This window comes from Arabidopsis lyrata (assembly GCF_000004255.2).
Source record: "Arabidopsis lyrata subsp. lyrata unplaced genomic scaffold ARALYscaffold_7, whole genome shotgun sequence".
Taxonomy (NCBI): Eukaryota; Viridiplantae; Streptophyta; class Magnoliopsida; order Brassicales; family Brassicaceae; genus Arabidopsis; species Arabidopsis lyrata.
In genome coordinates this window covers 19,820,419-19,845,144 of record NW_003302549.1, presented here as the reverse complement: position 1 = coordinate 19,845,144, position 24,726 = coordinate 19,820,419, and the positions used below count along the sequence as shown (strand labels likewise).

Genomic DNA, 24,726 nt, shown 5'->3' with positions numbered 1-24,726 from the left:
ATAATTGTAAATAATCGTTTCTCATAAGGTTAGTTTTGTAATTCTGTGCCCTTTCTTAATTCACCCAAAAACAGTTGAAACGACATTTTTTCAAATACAGAGGGAGTAACTTTTAGATGACGTGGCATTAATTTTTTATTTAAATAAAATTTAATATTATTAATATTTCATTTCTATTTTATCCCAAAAAAATTCAAAAAAAATTTCAAAATAATCTTCAGTTTATTTTACAAATATTTACTTTCTAAATTTTAAAATAAAATTAATTAGCAAAAAAAAAAATTTAAAATAATTAGCCATTTTTATGAATTGATAAATCTTGAGAAAGACGATGAGATTCGAATTGAGATTTTTTCGAAAATAGTTTCATTCATAAAGGATTTATATTCGAATAGAGAGTTTCTCACGACGAATAAAAAGTTCATATCGAAGCTCGTTAATATCATATGCATCACGACGAATAAAATCAAATTAGTTTTATTGGCGATGAAGAATTGAAGATTTTGGATACGACTAAGAGGAGATTGGAACGGTTATCGAATTTGATGGTTGCAAAAGAGGACGACGGAGATTGTTTACCGGCGATTATAGTAGAGATTAATCGAGAAAATTTGAGAATCGAAGAAGAAACGTCTCTTTGACATTGCAAAGATGGAATAACTATTTATAATATTTTTAATATTTTTGATTTTCTTTTATGTTTAATTTTAAAATAAAATAATTCTATAAAAATTTTTATTTTTAGGCAACATAAATAAAACATTAGTAAAATTAATTTTTATTTAAATAAAAAACTAATGCTATGTCATATAAAAATTAATAATTAGTTGAAATGGTAAGGGTAAAATTAGAATATTTTTTTTGTTGTGAGTTCGTGAGTATGAAAATAACAATATTTAATTGTTTGGGTATTAAATCGCACCGTTTAATTAATATGTGTATTTTTCTTCCAACAAAAAACAATTGGGTATTAAACATCCAAATAAAAAATAAATGAGGCTTTTTTGGGAATTTTCCCAATGTTTTTTTGTGTGCAATGTCTTGGTATTTAGGCTTCATGTGACCAAAACAAAAGATAAAATAGACTGCCTATTTCTGTATATTTTCAGGTGATCATAAATGTTATGTTATTGCAAATATTTGGCAACTTATTCTTACTTCAGGGGAAAGAGAAAGAAGAAACACAATATATAATAGACAAGTTTTCAACAACAAAAATAATATATATTCTACTTCTTATATATATTCGACAAAAGAATCCTTACTTGTTACACTACCACTAATCAAATAATTATATCTTATGTTATTAGGTTAGTGTTACGACATCTAAAACCTGGAAAATCATATCGAAATTTAACGATAACTTTCTAATTGAATATTTTCAAAAACTTATGATTTAATTTGTGTGAATTCTTTAGGTAACTAACGAATATATCTTGGTGGAACTTTCACATATGTAACTAAGCAAAATTTTGCAATACTTAAGTGAATACAACTTATAGTAAAATAATTATTAAACACAAAATTTGAATGGATATCTCGTTTCACATTCAAATTTGAAAATATATTTTTACTATATAAAACATTCATCAAATTTTCACGTTTTCAATTGAAAAACAATTCCATTATATGCTACAAACGTGTTCAAAATTAATATAGCTTGAAACATCGTAAATATACTAAAATTAAGTTTTTAGTGTTTTATGATTATTTTGTGGGAATTTATTTAGCTAAAATGTTTCACCTATTCAATTATTTGATTACTCCACTATCCACCCGAAAGATCACTCAAGCTCTTAGAAAAAACGTACTAGCTAAATCACTTTTGAAAATGAAATTTTTTTTGACAAATGTTATGAATGGTAGAAATTACTTGAATCATGTGTTCAAAACATAAATATTAATTTGTACAGGTGATTCAACTACATTGGTTTATTTATTACATTGATTAATATGTGTAAATGAACCATGATTTTGAAAACATCCCATCCAATAAAAATGAGAAAATTTGATCTCATATTACATGTGGGTGTTCAATGTGGCAAATAATGTATTTGGTAACATTGCCTTTAGTTTGAATCGTTCCCTTCTAAAGATACAATCAAAGAAGCGAAAGCCAAAATAATTAGTTGGAGGACAAAACATGGCCTTGCTAAAACGAAAGGTATATGACCCACACACAATAACATATCCACAAAGATATGTCGTATCTTCATACCTTAGTTCTCCTATAAAAGTAGACAAAGCTGCCATTACGAAAACCAATCAAAACCTACGCGAAAGCCGGCGTTTTATTCTTCTTGTGATTGATCTCAAGGTACATAACGCAATGGAAATGCCATCTGGATCGTTAGGCAATGGGATCCCAGAAGCGATCGGACAAAACCGTGGGAACATAAAACGTTGCCTCGAGAAGTACATTGAGAATGGCAGAAGGGTGATGAAATTGAACGAGTTGATGGATGAGATGGAGATTGTTATCAATGATGTAATGCAACGAAGGCGAGTCATGGAAGGCGATCTAGGCAAGATCTTGTGCTTCACTCAGGTCTTAAACCATACTCTTTTGATTTTTCAATCTCTTTTTTTTGGGTGGAAAATCATATGATCAAATCTAATATTTCAAGAAGCTTTCTTCATTTATAAAAGGTCATAAAATTTTGTTAAACAAAAAACGATGTCTTAAATTGAAAATATACTATTGATCTTATATTTTCAGGGCATTGCAGATCATTTTAAACATTTTTCAAATAATGATTTAAGTTTTTTTTATTATTATATTAAATACTAAGGTTTTTGGATTTCTATTCAAAATTTGTTGATAGTAGATAGCATAGTGTCTAATTGATTAATATTTTCTTTTATAAATAATTATCCAGGCTTTGCGTAGATATAATTTTATTTAACTGTTGTAATAACATCAAATTATGTTTTAAACATCAAAATATAGTATTGGTAAAAAGCGACATCTCATGAATATCACTTTTTCTTGATCAATAAAAAGAAAAACAATAACTCATGATGAAAAATAAATATACTAAAACGTACAAGATTAGAAATGATTGAAAACCATGCCATAAGATTGTATAATAGACAATTGTATGCCAAAAGTCAAACTTATTTTGTTTAACCATTATTTGGAGGGAAAGCTATGTTATAGTTTTTTGCTCTTCATTGTTGTACTCATTATATATAGAGATATGCATGAGATTTCTAATATTGGTTTGATCAAAAAAAGTATGGTGACCTAAATTTAGCATTACAAATGTGAATGAATCTGCAGGAAGCAGTGGTAATTCCTCCAAATGTAGCATTTGCGGTAAGAGGAAACCCGGGAATATGGCAATACACGAAAGTTAACTCTTCCAATCTTTCCGTGGAAGCTCTATCGAGCACACAATATTTCAAACTCAAAGAGCTTCTCTTTGACGAGAATTGGTCTCTCCTCTTTTTCTTAACCAAATTATATTTTCCTTTTCTTGCTCTAATTAGAAGTTTGTAAACAGGGCAAACGATGAAAATGCATTGGAGGTTGATTTTGGAGCGTTGGATTTCACTCTGCCTTGGCTTTCATTGCCATCTTCCATAGGAAACGGCGTCAGTTTTGTGTCCTCAAAGCTCGGAAGCCGTTTAAACGATAACCCGCAGTCTCTCGTGGACTACTTGTTGTCACTTGAGCATCAAGGAGAGGTGAATTTTATCCCCATCAAATCCATTTCTTCATTGATTTTTGTTTCCTGGTGTAAATGACGTTTTCGCATTTGTGTTTACATATGCAAAGAATTAAGAAAACAAAAACTTAGATTTCAGTTTAAATCAATATAGATATCTAAAATACCAAAAATTCTAAATTTCCATTTAAAATACTCCTATTTTAGAAAGTAAAATAAAGTTGTGAAGTATAGTACTGATACACATATACGACCGTCTTTTTTTTTTGTCAACCAAACATTTATTTTCCTTTTCTAATAATATTATTTACTTAAATTTAAATTTGTAAAACAAATTAAGTTTGTAAGAAATTGTAGCCTAAATATGTTTATATAATTTTCAGAAGCTTATGATGAATGAGACTCTAAACACGGCTAGAAAGCTTGAGATGAGTTTGATTTTGGCTGATGTTTTCCTATCGGAGCTACCTAAGGACACACCTTTCCAAGCCTTTGAACTCAGGTTGTTAAACCTTTAACACAAATTTACATTGCTAGCCGATCGGTTGTTTAACGGGTTTAATTTTGAGTTAAAACCGAAAACAGGTTTAAGGAATGGGGTTTTGAGAAAGGATGGGGAGAAAGCGCAGGGAGAGTTAAGGAGACAATGAGAATCTTGTCGGAGATTCTTCAAGCCCCTGATCCTCACAACATTGATCGATTCTTCGCTAGGATTCCTAGAATATTTAACGTTGTTATCTTCTCGGTTCACGGCTACTTTGGCCAAACCGATGTTCTTGGTTTGCCTGATACTGGCGGTCAAGTCGTTTACATTCTTGATCAAGTTAAGGCCCTTGAAGATGAATTGCTTCATAGAATCAACTCTCAAGGCCTTAATTTCAAACCTCAGATTCTTGTTGTAAGTTCTCTTCGAATTACACTTGTCTGTCTATTTAAATTGAGTCTTGATTATGAATCTTTTTTTCAAATTTTGTATTACTTTTTAACGTAGAACTTGATATGTGGTATTTTACGGTAATTCTCAATATCATCTTTGTTTCATTGGCTAATGTGGAGAATTTGATTTTAGGTAACGCGATTAATCCCTGATGCTAAAAACACTAAATGCAACCAAGAATTGGAACCTATTTTCGGTACCAAACATTCAAATATTCTTCGAATTCCATTTGTAACAGAGAGTGGGATTTTACGTCGTTGGGTTTCCCGCTTTGATATATATCCCTACCTAGAAAGATTCACTAAGGTAAAATCATATAAGATATTTTTCACCTTTTATTTTGTTATTTTTCTCTAGAAATTTCATATTGAAACTGTAAATATTATGAGTAGGATGCAACAACAAAAATATTGGATATTTTGGAAGGAAAACCTGACCTAATCATCGGAAATTATACGGATGGAAACTTAGTGGCATCACTCATGGCTAATACGCTTGGAATTACTCAGGTTCCTTACATTTTTAATTTGTGAATTTTAGACCAATGATTTACTCATGTCACAACAAACTAATTGAAACAAAAAAACAATATATATAATTTCAGGCAACTATTGCACATGCCTTGGAGAAGACTAAATATGAAGACTCAGATATCAAATGGAAAGAGTTTGATCCTAAATATCATTTCTCATCTCAATTTACGGCAGACTTAATCTCTATGAACTCTGCTGATTTCATCATAGCAAGCACTTATCAAGAGATTGCTGGAAGGTAATTAATTTCATTAAGACAATGCATTAAGATTTAATGAAAAATCGAGCCGGTTTAACATTATCCGGTTTGGTTGAATTTTGTTAGCAAAGAGAGGGTGGGACAATACGAGAGCCACATGAGCTTCACACTCCCGGGCCTATACAGAGTTGTCTCCGGCATTAATGTCTTTGATCCGAGGTTCAACATCGCAGCTCCTGGTGCGGATGATACTATCTACTTCCCTTTTACCGCACAAGACCGGAGATTCACCAAGTTTTATCCTTCCATTGAAGAACTCTTGTTTAGCCAAAATGAGAATGATGAACACATGTACGTCTCTATTCCCTCTTTTTACTTTTCTTAGTCATAAAACTATAGGGTTTCAAGAAGTGGTTAATCGCTGATTTTCGTTGATTGTTACTTTTAGAAACTATTTTTCCAAATTGTAAACACACTCACACCAAGCGTTAATTTTTAACCGCTTTTTTCTTGTGAAAATAGTGGTTATTTGGTGGATAAGAAGAAACCGATCATCTTCTCAATGGCAAGGCTTGATGTTGTAAAGAACTTAACGGGATTAACTGAGTGGTATGCTAAGAACAAGAGGCTGCGAGACTTGGTGAACCTCGTGATCGTAGGAGGATTCTTCGACCCTTCCAAGTCTAAAGACAGGGAAGAGATCTCAGAGATCAAGAAGATGCATTCTCTGATTGAAAAATACCAACTCAAGGGTCAATTTAGATGGATCGCAGCTCAAACAGATCGAACCAGAAACGGTGAACTTTACCGATGTATTGCAGATACAAGAGGTGCTTTTGTGCAGCCTGCACATTATGAAGCCTTTGGTCTTACTGTCATTGAAGCTATGAGCTGTGGTTTGGTCACATTTGCCACGAACCAAGGCGGTCCTGCGGAGATTATTGTGGATGGTGTCTCTGGATTCCACATTGACCCGAGCAATGGAGAAGAATCAAGTGATAAGATTGCGGATTTCTTTGAGAAATCCGGTACCGATCTTGATTATTGGAATATGTTTTCGACTGAAGGGCTGCAACGCATAAACGAATGGTATATATCCTTAAAGCATCACAAGAAACTGATCTAAAGATAGTTTTAATTTAATAAAGATAGTTTCAATTTAATGATCATATATGTGCAGCTATACATGGAAGATATATGCAAACAAAGTGATAAACATGGGGAGTACATATAGCTACTGGAGATATTTGAACAAAGATCAGAAACTTGCTAAGCAAAGATATATCCATTCCTTCTACAATCTTCAATACCGAAATTTGGTAAAATTATTAGTCTTTTTTTGTTTCACTTGTGTGAATCAAAACATATATAAATGCTTTCTTTAACCATATTTTTGTTTAAAACAGGTGAAAAATATACAAATATTGAGTGATATTCCTCAGCCACCACCTCCTCCTCCAAAGCCTTTGGTGAAACCATCAGCATCAAAAGGGTAAGTTAATTTATTTAGAATTACTACAGATTATATAAGAGTATATATTCATGTTATAATTTTGTTATTTTCTTTATATTCTCACAGCTCGAGGCGAACACAGTCGCGATTGAGTTTCAGGTTGTTTGGTGCTTAAGCTCTCTTTTGAAGGAGAGCTAATGTCAGAATTGCGGAAATATCTAAACCTTGTTGATGTTTCAGTTCTTATATTTATACGTATTGTAGTTTCATATATGTAAATGTTCAAGTTGTGTGATTACAAGTATAATAAAGGGAAAAAGAAACAAAATGTATTTGATTTTTACCATTGATTCTTAGTGAGTGTTATGTGTGATTACTGATTTAACATGTTGAAGTTGAAGGATTTGTTACCTTGAAGCTCGAGAAAGCTCGGATTCAAGTAATATGGAACCAAACACGAGGATCAACCGAGAAGAGATTTAACATTTAGTTGTTGCAATAGAATCTCTTATGAAGCATTCCTGATTAACATAAAATGTCAGAGAAGATGCACCATACCAATATTTAGTTAGAACAAGCAAAACCGTGATTTAAAGATTTAAGCATCTTTTTCAGGTTTGGGTCAAAATTGAATCCAAAAGGATAATCGATAAAACTTAGATGGCTTGGCTATCTGGGACAACATCTTCATCATCGGGTTGTGATTGAGAAGCTGTCAGTTTCGCCGCCTTGTAACTTTTTGAGCTTCTTAGGATATCTTGCAGGGTCCCCAATAACCTGTTCACAGGACGAGCAAAAAGAGTTTATGACAGTAGTCTGTGCAGCTTGATGGACAATAATAATACCCTTAACCTGTCACTTACCTATTTGTTCCTCCAGCCGGATTGTTTCCTGTTGAAACCAAGAATCGAAATTAGCATGTCTGGTAGCGAGAACGTGTGATCAAAGTTACATTCGGATCGATAAAATACCTTGCTTCCTAGGCATAGAAGAAGTCACAGCACTATCACTATCATCGTCTGATGAACTATCTGATGGTGTTTTAGTGGAGTCATTCAAAGTCGTCTTAGATTCATCCTCCTCAGCATCCTTGAAGAAATTCGTCTTACTCTTGTTCGCTGTGACTGAGTTAGAGCTTTTCTTCACAGCTTCCTTCTTGTTGTTGACATTCATCTTACTCTTGTTCACTGTAACCGAGTTAAAGCTTTTCTTCACAGCTTCCTTCTTGTTGTTGACTACGCCTTTCATGGGTGCATCAGAATGATCAACCTTTGATCGACTGCGATCAATCTTATCCCTTGACTGCAATTGACTAGTACCTGAACTAGATGGTTGGAATCTACCTTTAGTCTCTTTCAGTTTCATTGAAAGATCAATGGAACCACCAAGATGCAAATCAAGGCTTTTCTTCTCCTTTTTAGATTTAGCTCCACCAGTAACTTGATCTTGCTTGTTAGCACCACCAACAATATCGTCCTTTTGGCTAGAACCAAAATTGTCCCCAATATCAGTGTTCTCTTTCAGAACTTGCATGGAACGGTTAATATCCTCAGTATTATCGGGGACCTCAGTAATCTTTTTCAAAGGTGAAGCATTGCTCTCAGTATTTTTCTTAGCTGGAGTGAATAATGCATCAGCGTCTTTTGGGTTGTTGATGGGAGAAGCCTCCTCCTGAGCAACATTGTTTACCTCAACTGACAATACTTGGGCCTCCTCCACAATGTTCAAAGAGTCTTTCTTCTTTGATCTCTTGCTTGACTTCTTCTCACTTTTTTCCAGATTTTCCTCAGCTTCTTTCTTTTGCTGCAAAGAATCTAATACTTGGGCCTCCTCCACAATGTTCAAAGAGTCTTTCTTCTTCGATCTCTTGCTTGATTTCTTCCCACTTTTCTCTATATTCTCCTCAGCTTCGTTCCTTTGCTGCAAAGAATCTAAAACATTTCTGATAACACTATCATGCCCTTCTCCATCTACAACTTTGATAGGTTCAACATTCTGTGCACCAGAATCCACCGGAGTATCTTCTTTAGCTGGGGTCTTGGCTTTTCTTGAACTTTTCTTCTTAGTAGACTTCACAGATTTAGCCTGATCTGCATCTATTTCAACTTTTTCCTTAGAAACTTCATGTTCACGGGACGCGTTTTCATCCGTAAATTTACCAATGTGATCCAGCGTTTTGGATTCCTGGACAAAGGCATGTGGGGTGCTCACCATACCAGCAGCTTGTAGATTACTCGCAGCTTGTATTTTATCTGCACCCATAAGTGTGGCCTCTCCACTTCCCACTTTGTCATCAAATATGTCACCCATCTCATTTTCTACAAAAAAAAATCACCAGTTATGAGTTGATAGAAACTCCATGTGACATATAATTGTAAGGAAGAACTATATTCGACCAAGAATCCAATTTACCATTTTGTATTGCGTCTACAAGAGTATCGGCAAGTTTTTCTCCTTTCGAGTTAGGAATAGGTTCAGAAGTAGCATCAACACAATCTATACTTCCATATACCTTCTCCCTCTCATTCATAATTATCTTTGCTGTTGTAGTAGCAGCAGTAGATTTATTGATGTCATTCTTTGAGGACTTCTTTTGCCTCTTCCTCTTCTCAGTAACTGGACTGGTTGTCAAACCACTGCTAACCTCCAACTGATTTTCTGGGTAGCTCACCAAATTATCGGTCTGGATATTATCTGCAGAACTTGGTATAGCTTTTCCGCTTCCCACATCTTCGTTAATCTTCTCACCAATCTCATTTTCTACATGAACGAACGGTAACATTATATGAGTTGATAGATACTTCCAATGAAATTTTTGAGGATATCAAAACTCAACCAAGAATCAGCAATAACATTATAAGTTAACAATAAAAACTCCCTGAAGTCTGATTGTAGAGGACAACTAAATTCAGTAAAGAACTGTAATTACCTTTGCCAAGATTTCCTCTTTGTGAAATTAGACAAGATTCAGAAGTAGCAACAACACGATCAACATTTCCAGGTACTCCGTTTATCTCGTTCACAATTTCTCTTGAAGCTGTGGTAGCAGTAGCAGTAGCGGCAGCAGCAGATTGATTGATGAGATCTTTTGAGATCTTCTTTCGCTTTTTCTTCTTCTCAGTAACTGGACTGGTTGTCAACTCAGTGTTGGCCTCCAGATGATTTTCCGGGTGGCTCACTAGAGTATCAGTTTCCATATTATCTTTTACCACATCTTCGACAGATTTCACACCCAACTCAGTTTCTACACAGAATCAGCAATAACACTATGAGTTAACAAAAGTCCCTGAAATATGATTGTAGAGTTGACATTACCTTTCTGTGTTGCTTCTACAAGAGAATATCCAAGAGTTTCTCTTTCTGGGATTGGAAAAGATTGTTTGATGTGATCTTTTGAGCTCTTCGTTCTCTTTCTCTTCTTCTCTGTAGCTGGACCAGTTGTCAAACCACTGCTAGCTTCCAACTGGTTATCCGCGTTGGTCACCAATTCATCAGTTTGAAGATTATCGACAACACTTGGAGCCAATTTGCGTCCCTCACCTCTTTCATCATTTTGTGATGTAATCTGCCCATCTACAAGTTCTGAAGAAGGTGTAAGATCCTTCTCTTGGTCAATCATGACTGTATCGGCAGTTTTTCCTCCCTTTTCAAGATCTATTGAAAATCAGAAAAAAATTCAAGGGTAAGCATACCATAACTCTCCAAAACAGCTAATAAAGGATCCCAAAATTCAATCATAGTAAGAAAAAAAATTCACCTTGTTCTATTGCTCCAGTAAGATCATCTAGCTTTTCTAGAGCTTCTTTAACAGTTGGTTTATCTGGTACATCCTTCACCTCACCCCTGGTATGCCCATCTTCAAGCTCTGAATTAACTGTGAGAATTTTCTGTTCCAATAGCCTGTCCGCATCAGAAGTTTGCTGATTCTCCCCCGTATTAACACCGCTTTCAATATCTATAGAATATCAGATAAAACAACCAAAGGTAAATGAACTGACACACTCCAAAAACATCTAAAGAATGACTACATTCCATAATAACCAAAACAGAGGTTACCTGCTCCCGTAATAATATCATCCTGCAGTTTTCCACATAACTCGGGAGTAGCAGCAACAGCAGATTGATTGAGATCAACCTTGAATTTCTTTCGACTTGTTTTCCCATCCGAACTTAAAATCCTCCTCTTCCTCGTCTTCTTCTCAACCACTTCAGTTCCCAAACCTTCTTCAATAGTCAAACCCTTAGTATGCATACCATCTACATTTACTGAACCAATACCAATCTCCTTCTTCCTCTCAACCAACTCAAGATTCGAACGATTTTGATCAGCAGCCGTTATAGTCAACATCTCACCCTTGTCAACTCTAACGGCATCAACATACATAAACCAGTTTCTACTAATCCCATCAAAAGCCTTACACACATTCAAAGATTCCGAGAAATGATAAAATTTCCTTCGTCGTTTAACCTTAAAAAAAAAAAAAAAAACCACTCATCAATTATACTTGTTCCTAATGTATGAACAAAGCAGAAAACTCCATTACCTTCAACGCAGAGATATGAATTTCTCCAATTTCTGGGAAAACTTTTTTATGCTCCTTGAGTACTTTGTCTATAAACCAAACAAACCACAATAATCAGAGAAACGAAGTAACAATAAGTTTAGAAGTCGATTTCAATGGCGTATGAAGAGATTTAGAGATGAATTTGAGAAGAGAGTAGTGGATTTTTTTATTTTTTTTTGTCACCTTTGAAATCGGAGATGATTTCATCTTTGTGTACGGGTAACGCGAGACGAGTGTCGAGGTTGGTTTCTACATAGACGCAATGAATCTCCGGTGAGGAATTTTTTTCGCGATTAGCCATTATTCGAAACGAGACTGGAATTGGAAGGAGACGAGCGCGAAGAAGAAGATGAAGAAGTTCCTGGGAATCCAAAAGGTTTTAGGGTTTTAACTGTTAACAAAAAAATAAAAATAAATAAGAAAAACTTTTTTTTGCGAAAATTAAAAAAAAAAAACTTTTTTTACAATATTTTGCGAAACAAATATTTTCCTTATCACACGGACTCTATTTTGCAAGAATTTGGACCTGACATTAAACCGCTACAAGCGTTTATTTGGAAAATAAAATGTCCGCCAAAAATACGACATTTTATGTGGTAAGCTTTAACTACATGTGTTTCGGTTACATCAAATCTGGGCAGGAGAGGTATTAATTGTGATACTAGATGTGATCGATGTGGGGCTTCAGAAGAGTCAATTAACCATGCTTTCTTTGAATGTCCACCTGCGTGTCAGACTTGGGCTTTATCACAGATCCCCACAACACCGGATATTTTCCCATCAGGTTCACTATATATAAATATGGATTATTTATTTTGGAGAACACCTTCAGAGGTCTATACATCGATGTTTCCGTGGATTATTTGGTATTTGTGGAAAGCCATGAATGATAAGGTGTTTAATAATATGGACCAAAGCCCAATTGATATATTAAGATTGGCAGAAAATAAAGAGCAAGCCTGGCAATTGGCTCAGGTAGAGATCTCGGATGATAACCTAGAAACGGTGGCAACAATTAATCAATCTCATTGTAGAGTGGAACATATCGAGCATAATAGATCAGGTTATCGATGTTTCTTAGATGGTTCTTGGAAAGAAAGTGATTGTTTTTCAGGATTATGATGGTTTTGTTCTTATCCAAACGAAGAAACGCACGACATGGGAGCTGCAAATACTCGAAGAAGCTTGACCTCACTCCACACAGAGGTTGAAGCACTAATCTGGGCGATGAGATGTATGATCGGCCAAGATAAAAGAGAAGTAGCTTTCCTTATAGACTGCTCTGATTTGGTGAAGATGGTGTCTTCCCCACAAGAGTGGCCAGCGTTCGCGACTTACTTGGAGGCGATTCAGAGCGACAAGGAGGAGTTTGATTTTTTCTCTTTATCGTTAATTTCTAGAAATTTGAATGTGAAGGCGGATAAATTGGCACGAAATGTTCGTACCCTACCGTAACTATCTACTTATGTAAACAATATTCCTCCAGCTTATTTGAACCAATCCAATAAAGTTGTTGACAAAAAAATATATATATATATTTTCCTTATTACAATTTTCATCTCTTTTGTTTCTGATAGTTTAATTCGATCTTATTGATGAATATATTTCAGATTTCTCGATCGTCGCTTATTCAAGTGAAGAGTTCCAAAAAAATCATAACTAACCATAAATTCTGATTTTGTATTCAATTCATTTTGAAATTACTGATCTTTATTTGTTTTCTTTTTATATAGATCTTTATTTGTTGACCACTAAGAAAATTTTTAGTGGAGAATGGAGAATATGCATATTATAATTATCAACCAAACTAATTACACAATTTAAAAAAATATACTAAATTATTTTGTGACATTTATTCTTGTCATGTTTTCATTATAGGAGAAGGAGAACAAGAAGCAAGAAAAGTGGCTTAAGAAAAGGATTTTGGTTGTTTGGTCATTTGCAAACTAAGTAACTTTAGATTATCATATTGCATTTGGTTCGGTTTATAAAAAGAGTGTTACTTCAACACAAATAAATGGTGTTCTTCACAAATAAATTATAAATGTTTCCAATCTACTCAACACATTTTGTGCAACCTTAACGTTCTCCACACTACCATTACCTGCAAAAGATCAAACACCCAAAGCAAACTTGCAACATAGCGAGTTTAAGCTAGATTCACATTATAACAATGTGCAGATTATCTTAAAATCTCAATGAAAAACTAATATCTTCTAATACTATTAGTAATGACTATATCGTTTTTGTTTACGCACCAATTAACCGAGAGGTCACAAAGTTCTTGTGGATATCATGCTACAACACCCAAACACAACACATAATTGAAATCACAAGGGGATAAAAAAACAGGAGGGGAGACAAAGATATAAATAATGCCCAATGGAAGTTATCTTTTAGCTGCAAGATGCATTACCTATAATGTTCTCTTGTTCTGTAACAAGCATTGCAAGAAATTTTTATCTTTCAGTCGAGAAAAATCAAGCAAGGTCAGAAATAACCTCTCCATATGTAGAGTAGCACTGCAAAACCGATGTACCCGGAAACAAACTTACTCTCCATTAAAGGCAGAGGCAAGACAGGTCGTATCTAGAGTGAGATCTTGGGTTGCTAAGAGCCTAAGATTGCCAAATCTGTCAACAAAACAAGCATATATATTTTTAGCCGAGATCGACCACTGTTTCTTGTCTACTTGGAGAATGTCAGACACTATATCAAACAAAAGAAATGTCCAGAAAAATCCAGTCTTTCACTGACCATTTCCACGACAAACGGCACAGAAAAGTCCTGCATTGCTTCCAATTCCAAGAACTAGGGAATGCCATAGTTAACTTTTCTAGAGTTTCTGTAACACACATCTTTCCAAATGCAATGCAACATTCCACAGGGTAATAGGAAGAGAAAAATATCAGCAGCCCATCAGACACTGCTTGAGAAAAGTTAACAATAGCATTCCCAAGTTCTGAGGATTTGGGACTTTATAAATCTAATCCTTCTAAGTATAGCAAGATTCTCAGGGTTCATCATTTAATAAAATCCCTTCTTGGTGCCACAAGTTCTAAACATTTCTGCAGACACAGACACAGACACACAATTAGTGGACACAGACACACAGAAAAAACATGACAAGTATATTAAAACCAGATTAGTCAAGACTCCTCTGCTTGTTCCGGTTCAATTTGAATTCCGGTGCGCTAACCGGAACTAACCGAACCACTACCACACTATTTTATTGGTTAAATTCCGGTACAATCATCTAACAAAGAAAAATGGAAAGTGGAAACAATCAATTAACGGTCAAGATTAACATCATAAAAAAGGAAACAATGAATTAACGGTCAAGATTAACAACAGAAAAAAAGGAAACAATGAATTAACGGTCAAGATTAACATGGATTATATAGATTAGAAAAAATGGAAACTAGCAAAAACGCGTCAGGCCAATCTCTCTATAAATATAATCACTTGTAGTTAGCATCACCTGAAGCAAACAATTCACTCTCATTCTCTGTTTCTCTCTTAGCACAATTCATCATCTTCGATCTCTGACTTTTTTAATTTTGTGTGTTAAGTTCTTCTCTTTCTTGTCGCAAACGAAACTAGGGTTTTGATTCATTCTTCTTCGATTCTTCTACACCATGGAAACCGAAACTTTGAGAATACAAGTGGCTACGAGGATGTCGAACCTACCTCCGAATCTAGGGTTCACGAGTGCAGTCATAATCAAACTACACGAAGTGATCGAAGAGTTGCTCGAAGATGTTACTGGAACAACGCACGTGGCATCGTATGTGGCATCACTGTCTCCAATCTCTAGTGTTCTCCTGAAGCCACGTAGCTTCTTACCAGAAAAGCTCTCTCGTCTCCTTCGTCGTCAACTTAACCGTGAGACTCCTTTTTGTGAATTTTTGGCTGAGAAAATCTCCTTTTGTCGGTTTTCACGTGCTAATTACACTCTTTATCAAAGACCTTTTCTCATGTCGGTGAACGTGAGAGTCGTCAAAGAGGTTCGGTTTGTTTTGTCCTCTGTTTCTGCTCCGTTGAGTTGTGCTCCCGTGGATGTGTTTCAGAGATTGCTTGAGGAACAAACTGTGGAACCGGCCAGGGATTTGGATGAGTCGTGTTCAATCTGTTTTGAGAAGTTGTCTGAATCGTCATCGGGGAGTCATCATAACAGCATCATTCAGATGCCTAAGTGTTTGCATTCGTTTCATCAAAACTGTATCTTTGAGTGGCTTGCTCGTCACAATTCGTGTCCCTTGTGTCGCAGAGTTCCGTTCGAAGAGGATCAAGATTAGGGCTAGGGTTTTAGAGGTTTGTTTTCTAGTGTAAATCTGTTTGAATTCTTTATTGTTTCCGTATGTATCAATGTTTATGAACAGAGACTCTAAGATTAGGCTAATTAGGCTTAGGGTTGATTCTAGTATATGTTTAGGTAACGGTTTTGAAATTTGTTTTTGACTTCTTGTGGGATTCGTATGTAACGTAGTCTTGCTTGTTTTCGTATTGTTTGGCCTTTGATATATGTTTTGTAAGCAATGTGTCACCAACTGTGTGTCACTTTGATCCTTTAATATGTAGCATGAATACAGGTTGAATAATTATAACTACTGTTCCCAAACCACCACATCTCTAATATGGAAACCAGAGAAGATTGAGACAGAAACACAAATAATGTTATAATGCAATAAGTAAAGCAATAATATAGTGTGGTTAGAGCAAATTATACACAAGTCTTTTCAAAGGGATTAAGGTTTAGTTTGGTCTCTGTGTGAGATGATAACTCATGGCTCTGTCAAAATACCGTAACACAAAATGGAGACTGAACAAGCCAAACAAAGGATAGTATTATCCGTGGGGTCTTCTTACTGTTCCGCTTCTTCTGCTCTGCAATTCAACTGCAGAATCCAGAAAGCACCTGTTATTCAACTGTAATTAAGCTGGTCACGCAATATTTAACTCAACAACCTGCTTCATTCATTTAAGATAACAACTTACTCGTTTTGGCACATGAACCCCATTGAAGGGTTGCAGCCACTAGGGTACTACTTTGTCAATTGAAAAAAAAAAACAGAGGATATGATCACCATTTGGGTTAGTTTCAAGGGGTGGATCTGCCCAACTGTCCAAGCTTCATTCAATTGTTGTTGGTCCTCCTTGGTTTGGTTACTAAATTTCCACAGATTTGCATCTTTCATCGCTTTGGATGCGGTTTCCTTTGCCACAGCCCACAATCACAATGTCCCTTTCCTGAAAAGAGGAAACTAAGGCATGCTTATCCTCACACTATCTCTGTCATTCTTTCTATGTAACCCTCTTTTAACTGCAACAACAACTAATCAGATAAACAAACCTAAGCAAGCCAATTTTTCCAGCAACAAAACAATCTAAAAAGGCATGATTTGAGGATCATAGTAATGAACATTATTACAATTACAATGCTGAAATTCCATAAGCTCATATGCAATATTTTTCACAAGAGGCAAAGAGATTTTTGTTAGTAACTTCAAATCCAAGAATGAAAAAAAAAAAAACAAACAAACAATAAGAGAAATTGTAGACAACAAATGATCACTACTTGATTCTCAGCTACCAGAAAAAACTCTAAAAAGGCAACACCACCATGCCCTAGAAAATCCCGCATCGTCTATCTAAACTCCATTAGGGGTCTCTCAGATCTCTTTCTCTCTCTTAAGTGGCGGCGATTTCAGCAAATTGACAACTTCTCCGTTCAAATCTGACCCACTAAACCGGAATAAACCGAAGCCAATACCAAACTATTTTTTGGTTATATTCCGGTTACTAACCCAAAACCACTGGTTTCTATAATACTATTTTTAGACAATTTCAAATCTGATCCATTAAACCGGAACAAACCGTATTCATCAGTTCCAAACTATTTTATTGGTTCAATTCCAGTTTTTTTTGGGGTCAAAATTGGTTAAATTCCGGTTCTTAAACCAAATCCACCGGACCACTGGTTTTTATGTTTTCCTTTTTTAGGACCAAATTGGTTTCGAAATAATGTGAAACGATTTTTTATTTATTGGTTTATAGAGATAGTAATGTTGCAAAATAATGTGAAACGATCTGATTTGTCCTCTAGCTTTTTAGTCACTTAATAATAAATAACGCATTTTGTTGATCTAAATTTCCTTTTTATCTAAAAAATCGACCGTTAATTGGTTGTTTCCTTTTTCATTTTTTTCACTAAATTCATGTTTTCCTTTTCTTAAACTCGACCAAATTGGTTTTTTCCCTTTTCGTCAACAAATTTTATATATTTTCCATTTTCTTTAAACTGAAGCAGCCAAACGTAAAATCTATCTCTATATAATAATTCACTCAGCCTCACCTGAAAGAAACCAATTCACTCTCTCATAAGTCAATTTCATCGATCTCTTCTCTTTGATTTCACAAAATTTAGGGTTCGAAAATCTTCTTCTTTCACCATGAATATAGATACTTTTGTAAAAGTTACTACAAAAGCATTGCTCCTACCACAACATCTAGGGTTTGAAAACAAAGTGTTCGTCTGTCTGCACAATGTGGTCAACGAGTTAGCTGAAGATCAAAACGGTATCGTAACGTATTTGGGAACGTTCTCGGATCCACTTATGTCTAGAATCGAACTGAAACCATCATGTTTCTGTTCACATTACATCTCTCAACACCTTGACGTGTTCATCACAAATCCTCAGTTTTGTCGAATGTTGAGTGAAAGAATCGCTTTGGATTGTGCTCCTCTTCCTCAACCTTTTAGTGTGACCTTTTACGTGAAAGTGATAAGAGATGTTCGAATTATGTTACCGTCTATTGCTGTTCGGTCGAAAGATATGTTTCAAAGATTGCTTGAGGAACAAACAGTGGAATTGACTGGTTTGGGAGATGAAGAAGAAACGACTTGTTCGATTTGTATGGAGGACTTTTCGGAGAGTCGAGATGATAACATCATTCTGTTGCCTGACTGTTATCATTTGTTCCATCAAAGTTGTATCTTTGAGTGGTTTAAGCGACAGAGGTCGTGTCCATTGTGTCGACGAGTACCCTACGAGGAAGATCATGAAACAGAGTAAAGCCTTGACAGAGACTTGATGATTAGGTTAGGGTTTAGGGGACTAAATGTTAAGACGTAATTTGTAATGACGTGTTCGATTTCTTGAGGGATTCTTAATTAGTTATTGTTATGATGCATTACTCTTTCTATGTATCAAATTTGCTTTGATGTATTATTTGTTGGTAACTAGTAACTTTTGGTATAAACCTAATCTTTTTTTTCTTGTTATTAGCCATTTTAATCCATTTGCAGCAAGAAATTTTAAGACTTATGAGGGAAGATTTCATTGATCAAATAAAAATGTAACACTATCCTTTAGTATGAAGTGCTAAATAAGGACTAAAAATATGTAACAATGCAATGAAGGAGAGACCATTGCTCAACAATTTAGCGTTATGAAGAAGATTTGATTGATCAAATAAAAATGTTTTAAGTACAAGGGATCTCAATTTCTGACTGGTTATATGGAAAGACTCGAAACTTTGGAGTGATCTTACGAATCAAAATCCAAAAAAACTTTCCCTAATTCTCTGACATTATACACATCATCTGAAGTTGAGATCAAAAAGAATTACACAACTGACTTAGAGAAAGCTTTACACAAACAAACATTTTCACCACAAAGCATATGACATTTTTACATTGTCAATGTTTTCTTCCACCTTTACTCTCTTTTTGTAAGGCATGAACCCTCTCATGTTGTTCATCTCAGTCACCGACGATTTCAACTGAGAGAAAGCTGATCTCTCGCTTCTTTTAAACTCCGATACTACCAATCGGGTCACTTCTGTTTCAGCGTTTTCCGAAGTACAAGAAGAACATTGAACAGACTGTGTTTCTGAGTCTAGCTTCTTCTTGAGATCTTCAGAATCATCAGAGCTTGTTGAAGAGTTGTAATCACCAACTATAAAAGTCTTTCCAAAGAGTTTAAGGCTTTGTTTGGTCTCTGCTTCTGGAGACAGTGATTCCTCTGTGTGAGATGATAACTCATGTCCCTGTTGGTAATCAGCTGAAGAAGAGTTAGGTGAATTTGAACCAATGGAACCTAATCCATCTGAGCCATGAGCTGATAAAACCGATGTTGGAGATCGGTTATCTTCATCCTGAACCATCTTGGAGCCGGTTAGTTCAACATATGCCATCTCTTTTGCATCCGGAATCACAAGCTTCCTAGGGTAAGGATGCATCGGCTTTCTTTTCGGCCGCGGAGGCGGAATCTCAATGGACTCAGAGCTAACACCAAAATCGCGTGCAACCTATTGAAAAAAAACTTGAATTAGACCTTGATTAACACGAAAAGGTTGAAACATTTTCATGTATAAGGTCTGCAAGAAGGCAAACCTTAGTGAAAAACTTCTGAGCATGGCTTCGAATCTGAACCGCGGTCTTTGTTCCAACATGTTCTGTTTCAAGGAAGAATCAACAAAAGTCAGATCTCTACACAATAAGTTGACTCATTACTAGGGTCCAAGTAGTTTTCTTATATCCTCATCAAACCTAGTTTAGAATGTGCATTAGACTCTCTAAAGTCAGATAAGCACACACACCTTCGATTCGTCTCCAAGCTCTGCCATAGAGTTTCAAAGCTTCTACAAACTTCTCATGCTCTGCTTCTGTCCATTTCTCTCTTTGTTTAGTAATGGTATAAGGCTTTCTTGTCTATAACAAAACACAAAACACCAATTAAACATCGAAACCAATCAAGAGCAAACAAGAGAATAAGAAACACAATTAGTACCTTGAGGTAAAAGGCATCTGTGGAAGATATAAGCTCATCACATAAACTCTCACAACGTTCCTATAATCACAAATCCAAAAAAATACAATTAGTCTCTTAATATTGTAATTAAGTTTGAAATAATTGTTAGAAAGAGTGTTATAAAACTAATTAATACGCATCTAGAAGAGTTAGACCACCAGTAATAATTAGGGGATTAGAGACTTGCTCTTACCTAACACGCATCAATACATTAAGAAAGAAGTAATCTCTCTTTTAAAACAACCGACCATAATATCCCACAAATCGCCTGGTCTATTAACACAATTTTAACCTGCGACAATCGAATAATCTTCAGTTCCAAGTTCTCTCAGACAAAGAGATTAAACTTGAAATTACAAAACAAAAAACCTATTTTCTCTCGGACAGAAACCTAAGTTTAGGTTAAACCTGTCTGGATTCCATAACAACCTCTGTCCAATAAACATAACAATAGTAACAAAACCAAAAGCAAGATTGCATAAGAATAAGAAGAAGATAGATAGATCTCACACCTGCATAGCCATGGTCGCAGAAGAAGAACAAGACTTGAAGATTTAAGATCTGAAATCTGAAGTTGAAGGAGAAGGAGAAGAAGAAGAATAAAGAGAGAGAAATGTTTGAGATTGGTAAGAGAGTTGTTGTTTATGGAAGGAGCAGAGTCAAGGGGTTACTTTAAAAGAGCAAGAAGAAGATAAGCCACGTAAGCATAACTTTTTTTTAATATTTATTTTTTAATTTTTTGGTTGAAAAAGCGTAAAGAGGGGTTTCGAGAAACTATTATCATGTGGCTCAGGTTAAAAGATGCTAATGACACGTGGAGGATATCTTCTTCGCTTTCACTTTTTTGTGTTTTGTCTTTGCGGAGAAGATATTATTATCTGTTCTTTGTTATATCTTGTCGGAGATTTTTAATTATTTAATTTATCCACTAGAAAAGGTTTTAAAAACAGATCATTTCATTTATTATTGCCAAACTCGCGAGTGGTGAGCGCGTGCCTTTTAACAACGTTGTTTACTTCTGCCTAATTTTATTTGTTTTTTTATTAAACAAGTGGATTGCATATTTAATTGAATTTTAGTTTTAGGTACTATCGATTTAATTTAAGAAATTTTTTAAATAGAATTTTATAAAATTTTTTACCACACTATAGAAATTTCTAAAAATAACAATAATTAATAATACAATAACTATTTTGCTCTTTTTAGATATATTATCAATAATTAAGTAAAATATTACTAAATATTTCTAAATCACTTCATAGTGACATGAAATTATATTTCTATAAATATAGGGGTTGATTGGATGGTGCTTTAGAATCTGTAGAAAATAAAATAAAAATTATTTCTATAGCCCAATATATTTTGTAAATTATTAATATTTTTTTTATATTTTAAGTGTGAAACTTGATGAAATGGTTAATAATTATAATGACCCCATAACTTTTGTTCCAAATCCTCTATTGACCTCGTTAATTTAATTTTTGTATCACTAATTTCATGACATAAACTTTTTGATATTAATAATATGGTAATTAATTTTTTTTATCTCTATACAATTAATTTTTAGATCTGCCACTGTTATCAATCCTAATCTAATGACGAGAACAGATGGAACTGGAGAATGATAAGTAGCATTAGTTGGTGGGGATTCATGGATTTGTAAGAGATTATCATATGAGGAACGATAGCGAGAAGAAGAGCCTTTGATTCTTTTGTAGTTATATCCATGTTCAAATCATTAGAATCAATAATATATGATTTTGAGTATGTTGTACAATTACATACAAAATATCAAAATTTAAGTACGAAAATACCACAATGCATACAAAATAGAAAAAAATATGATTAAATGTAAATGAATATATCAAGAAGCTAAAATAATTGTACAGCTAAAATTAGCTAAAAATTTAAAATTTATAAGGTTCTTATAAAGTAATAGTAAAATATGTCAAATATCGGATTAGATGCTCCGATAATACAATATTTATGATATTTTTGATCACTTAAATAATTCGGGATTAAAATAACTAATTAGGTTTTTTTGTTATAGTTTTTTGGGGAATTTCAAAAATATCTCTTTTACAATATCTTTTTTTTCAAAAAGCCTTTAAATGCTGTTCATTTTCAATTAAACTCCTTTTACAAAATTTTATAAAGATTTTAATAGGATATACATATACATATTCCGTTTGTTTGAAAGAACCGTGAAGTACTTGAAAATTTTGGTTTCGAATAATGGGTACAACTAAACATGGACTTAGATGATGCACATATAAGGAGAACGAATCTTAATTCCAGACCTCTAGATGCATAACGAACTAGTATGATCGAGTGAAAAAGTTCGCGAATCGCATAATTGTACAAGACATGATAAAATATGTACTGTGATTCTCAATCGAAGAACATAATGCTCATCTCGTCGATGTCGATGTTTCTATATTGTTAGCTTTTTTAAAATAAATTTATAAAAATAATTTGAAGCTCCAGCTAATATATACATCTTCATAGATATTAAGAGGCATTTTTATCGAATTAAGTCAATTAGATAAAATTATTATACTTTAATGCATTATTCTTTTGATTTTAGTTAGATTTTGTTTAGATATTTCTAAAAATCTTGCCGCATTTTGTTTTCTTTTCTCATCATATAAAAATTAGAATCTGATAATTTTTTTTGCGTAAATACCTAAATTTGGACTATTTATAAAATTAATTGAATAAACCACCAGAATTTTATTGTTTCAGAATTATCTAGTGAATGTAAATATCTTTATGCCATTTTCATGGTTCATTTATTTTAGCATATACGGACGATATATAATTAGGGCCAAAAGACTATGAACCTAGACTTATCAGGAATAATAGAAGATTGATTTTCTAGAGATTTCAAATATTTTAAGAAAAATCATTGATTAATTATTTATTTATATTAAACATTTTTTAATAAACTATGAACCAATAGTAATCTAAAACAGTTAATCATTACATCTTGAAATCTACGATTTATTAATATCAATTAATTAAAAATAAAGAAAAAATGTAGAAAATTAATCTTTGTGGAACAAACCTAAAACACTAGAACATCAAACTTTTAGAAACGGAGAGAGTAATAATTATGTTTAATGATGACAGATCATATATTTTTGGAGTGCTCTCTTTTGACCAAAGTATGTGGCAAAGAAAGCGAGTACGTAAATAAAAACATACACGAGCGTTGTTCTAAAAGAAGAAAGAGATATTTAAATTTCAGTAGCCGTCAACTTCAAACATAGTATAATTTTAAAACAAAATTAAATATGTATTTTATGTGAAGGACAAAAATTGTAAAATAAATATCTGAAAGTCTTACAAAAAAAAAACAAATTAGAAATTGTTTTGTACAACTCTCTTAAATTGAACAGGAAGAAAAAACGACACTTTTGGTTTGCACTTTATTGCCTAGTCAGCACAAAAGTGTTGTCCTCTGAGATGTTCCAAAAGTCAGACACGTGTCGTTATGTTACGGTAAGAGAGAGAAGGATAGGGATATGGATGGTTTGTTATTCTACGCCACTCGATTATTTATTAATGAGATTATTACGGATTTTGCCCTTATTTATGGATTTTACCATTTTTTGAATAATTTATGGATTTTGTTCTTTTAACACTTAAAAATGTATGTATTTATAATTTTTTTTTATAAAAATACGTACATTATACCAAATACTAAACCCTAAGAACAACGAGAACCGATTAAACCCAAACATAACGAATGAAACGCATGTTAAATCATATTTTTAGAGCCTAAAAAAGGGCAAAATCCATAAATTATTCAAAAAAAGCAAAATCCATAAATACAAGGACAAAATCCGTAATTAATTCTTTATTAATTACCAAAACATTGTTGCCCACACGTTTTTTCGATGTTTTAAGCTATTGGGTTTATGTTTTTTTTTTTTTCTTTCTTCAATCGTTTTATTAAAGTTTACATATTTGTAGATCTTACGAATCTCTATAATATTCTTAGAAAAATACTTGTACCAGTAAAAATACTGGTGTTAATGGCCACTAAGAAGTTCTTGGTTCATGTATTTTTGTTGCTTTTTTTCTCTGATAAAAATTAATTTATCGAAATATATAAACTTTTCATTATAAACCGACTATTTGATTAATTTAAAGAACAGTCGGTGCAAGGGTTTTCGAGATCTTTCAACAGTCTAAACTTACGGACGAACAAATATCTATATGATTATAAAAAAAATATCTATATGGGAATTGACCCTAAGTAAAGTATAACCGTTGAAAGATATTTTTTTTAATATCTAAAAGTCAAATAAAAAATTGAAGCGGAAATGATTGAAAGTTCATCATGACAAATTAAATAACGCTAATTAATCTAATACGAGCGAATATATTATTTTCGGTAATTATCAAAGAAAATATCTTTACCATAATACATTAGTATTTTATAAACTTCAAAATTATGTATTACTGAATTTCAAAAATAAATAAATTATATTACTACTAATTAAAATATCAATGATGATGTTATAATTTAAACCATGGAAACATG

At 33.7% G+C, this 24,726-nt stretch overlaps 5 protein-coding genes across 5 annotated transcripts; 3 read left to right on the top strand and 2 right to left on the bottom strand.

Moving 5' to 3' along the window:
- Positions 1-2,177: 2,177 nt before the first annotated feature.
- On the top strand, positions 2,178-7,139 carry LOC9304569 (sucrose synthase 5). The gene is made up of 13 exons (XM_002870458.2): positions 2,178-2,548; positions 3,284-3,438; positions 3,507-3,690; positions 4,055-4,173; positions 4,257-4,569; positions 4,741-4,914; positions 5,001-5,117; positions 5,213-5,379; positions 5,467-5,691; positions 5,863-6,429; positions 6,521-6,659; positions 6,747-6,832; positions 6,920-7,139. The coding sequence occupies exons 1-13, from the start codon at positions 2,330-2,332 to the stop codon at positions 6,966-6,968; spliced, it is 2,514 nt and encodes an 837-aa protein (XP_002870504.2). The 5' UTR covers positions 2,178-2,329; the 3' UTR covers positions 6,969-7,139.
- A 190-nt stretch (positions 7,140-7,329) lies between these two features.
- On the bottom strand, positions 7,330-11,735 carry LOC9306575. Its single transcript, XM_021018612.1, has 10 exons — positions 11,542-11,735; positions 11,338-11,405; positions 10,850-11,261; positions 10,551-10,748; positions 10,109-10,447; positions 9,723-10,037; positions 9,206-9,553; positions 7,765-9,111; positions 7,657-7,684; positions 7,330-7,570 (listed from the first exon to the last, which is right to left on the bottom strand). Exons 1-10 carry the CDS (start codon positions 11,657-11,659, stop codon positions 7,450-7,452), a joined length of 3,294 nt encoding a protein of 1,097 aa, XP_020874271.1. The 5' UTR covers positions 11,660-11,735; the 3' UTR covers positions 7,330-7,449.
- A 3,062-nt stretch (positions 11,736-14,797) lies between these two features.
- LOC9306574 lies at positions 14,798-15,894 on the top strand. Its single transcript, XM_002870457.2, has one exon. The coding sequence runs from the start codon at positions 14,997-14,999 to the stop codon at positions 15,654-15,656; it is 660 nt and encodes a 219-aa protein (XP_002870503.1). The 5' UTR covers positions 14,798-14,996; the 3' UTR covers positions 15,657-15,894.
- A 1,733-nt stretch (positions 15,895-17,627) lies between these two features.
- On the top strand, positions 17,628-18,517 carry LOC9304568. The gene has a single exon (XM_002870456.2). The coding sequence runs from the start codon at positions 17,811-17,813 to the stop codon at positions 18,432-18,434; it is 624 nt and encodes a 207-aa protein (XP_002870502.1). The 5' UTR covers positions 17,628-17,810; the 3' UTR covers positions 18,435-18,517.
- Positions 18,518-18,808: 291 nt separating this feature from the next.
- On the bottom strand, positions 18,809-20,851 carry LOC9306573 (protein REVEILLE 2). Its single transcript, XM_021019825.1, has 5 exons — positions 20,687-20,851; positions 20,154-20,213; positions 19,963-20,074; positions 19,757-19,818; positions 18,809-19,671 (listed from the first exon to the last, which is right to left on the bottom strand). Exons 1-5 carry the CDS (start codon positions 20,696-20,698, stop codon positions 19,030-19,032), a joined length of 888 nt encoding a protein of 295 aa, XP_020875484.1. The 5' UTR covers positions 20,699-20,851; the 3' UTR covers positions 18,809-19,029.
- Positions 20,852-24,726: the final 3,875 nt, after the last annotated feature.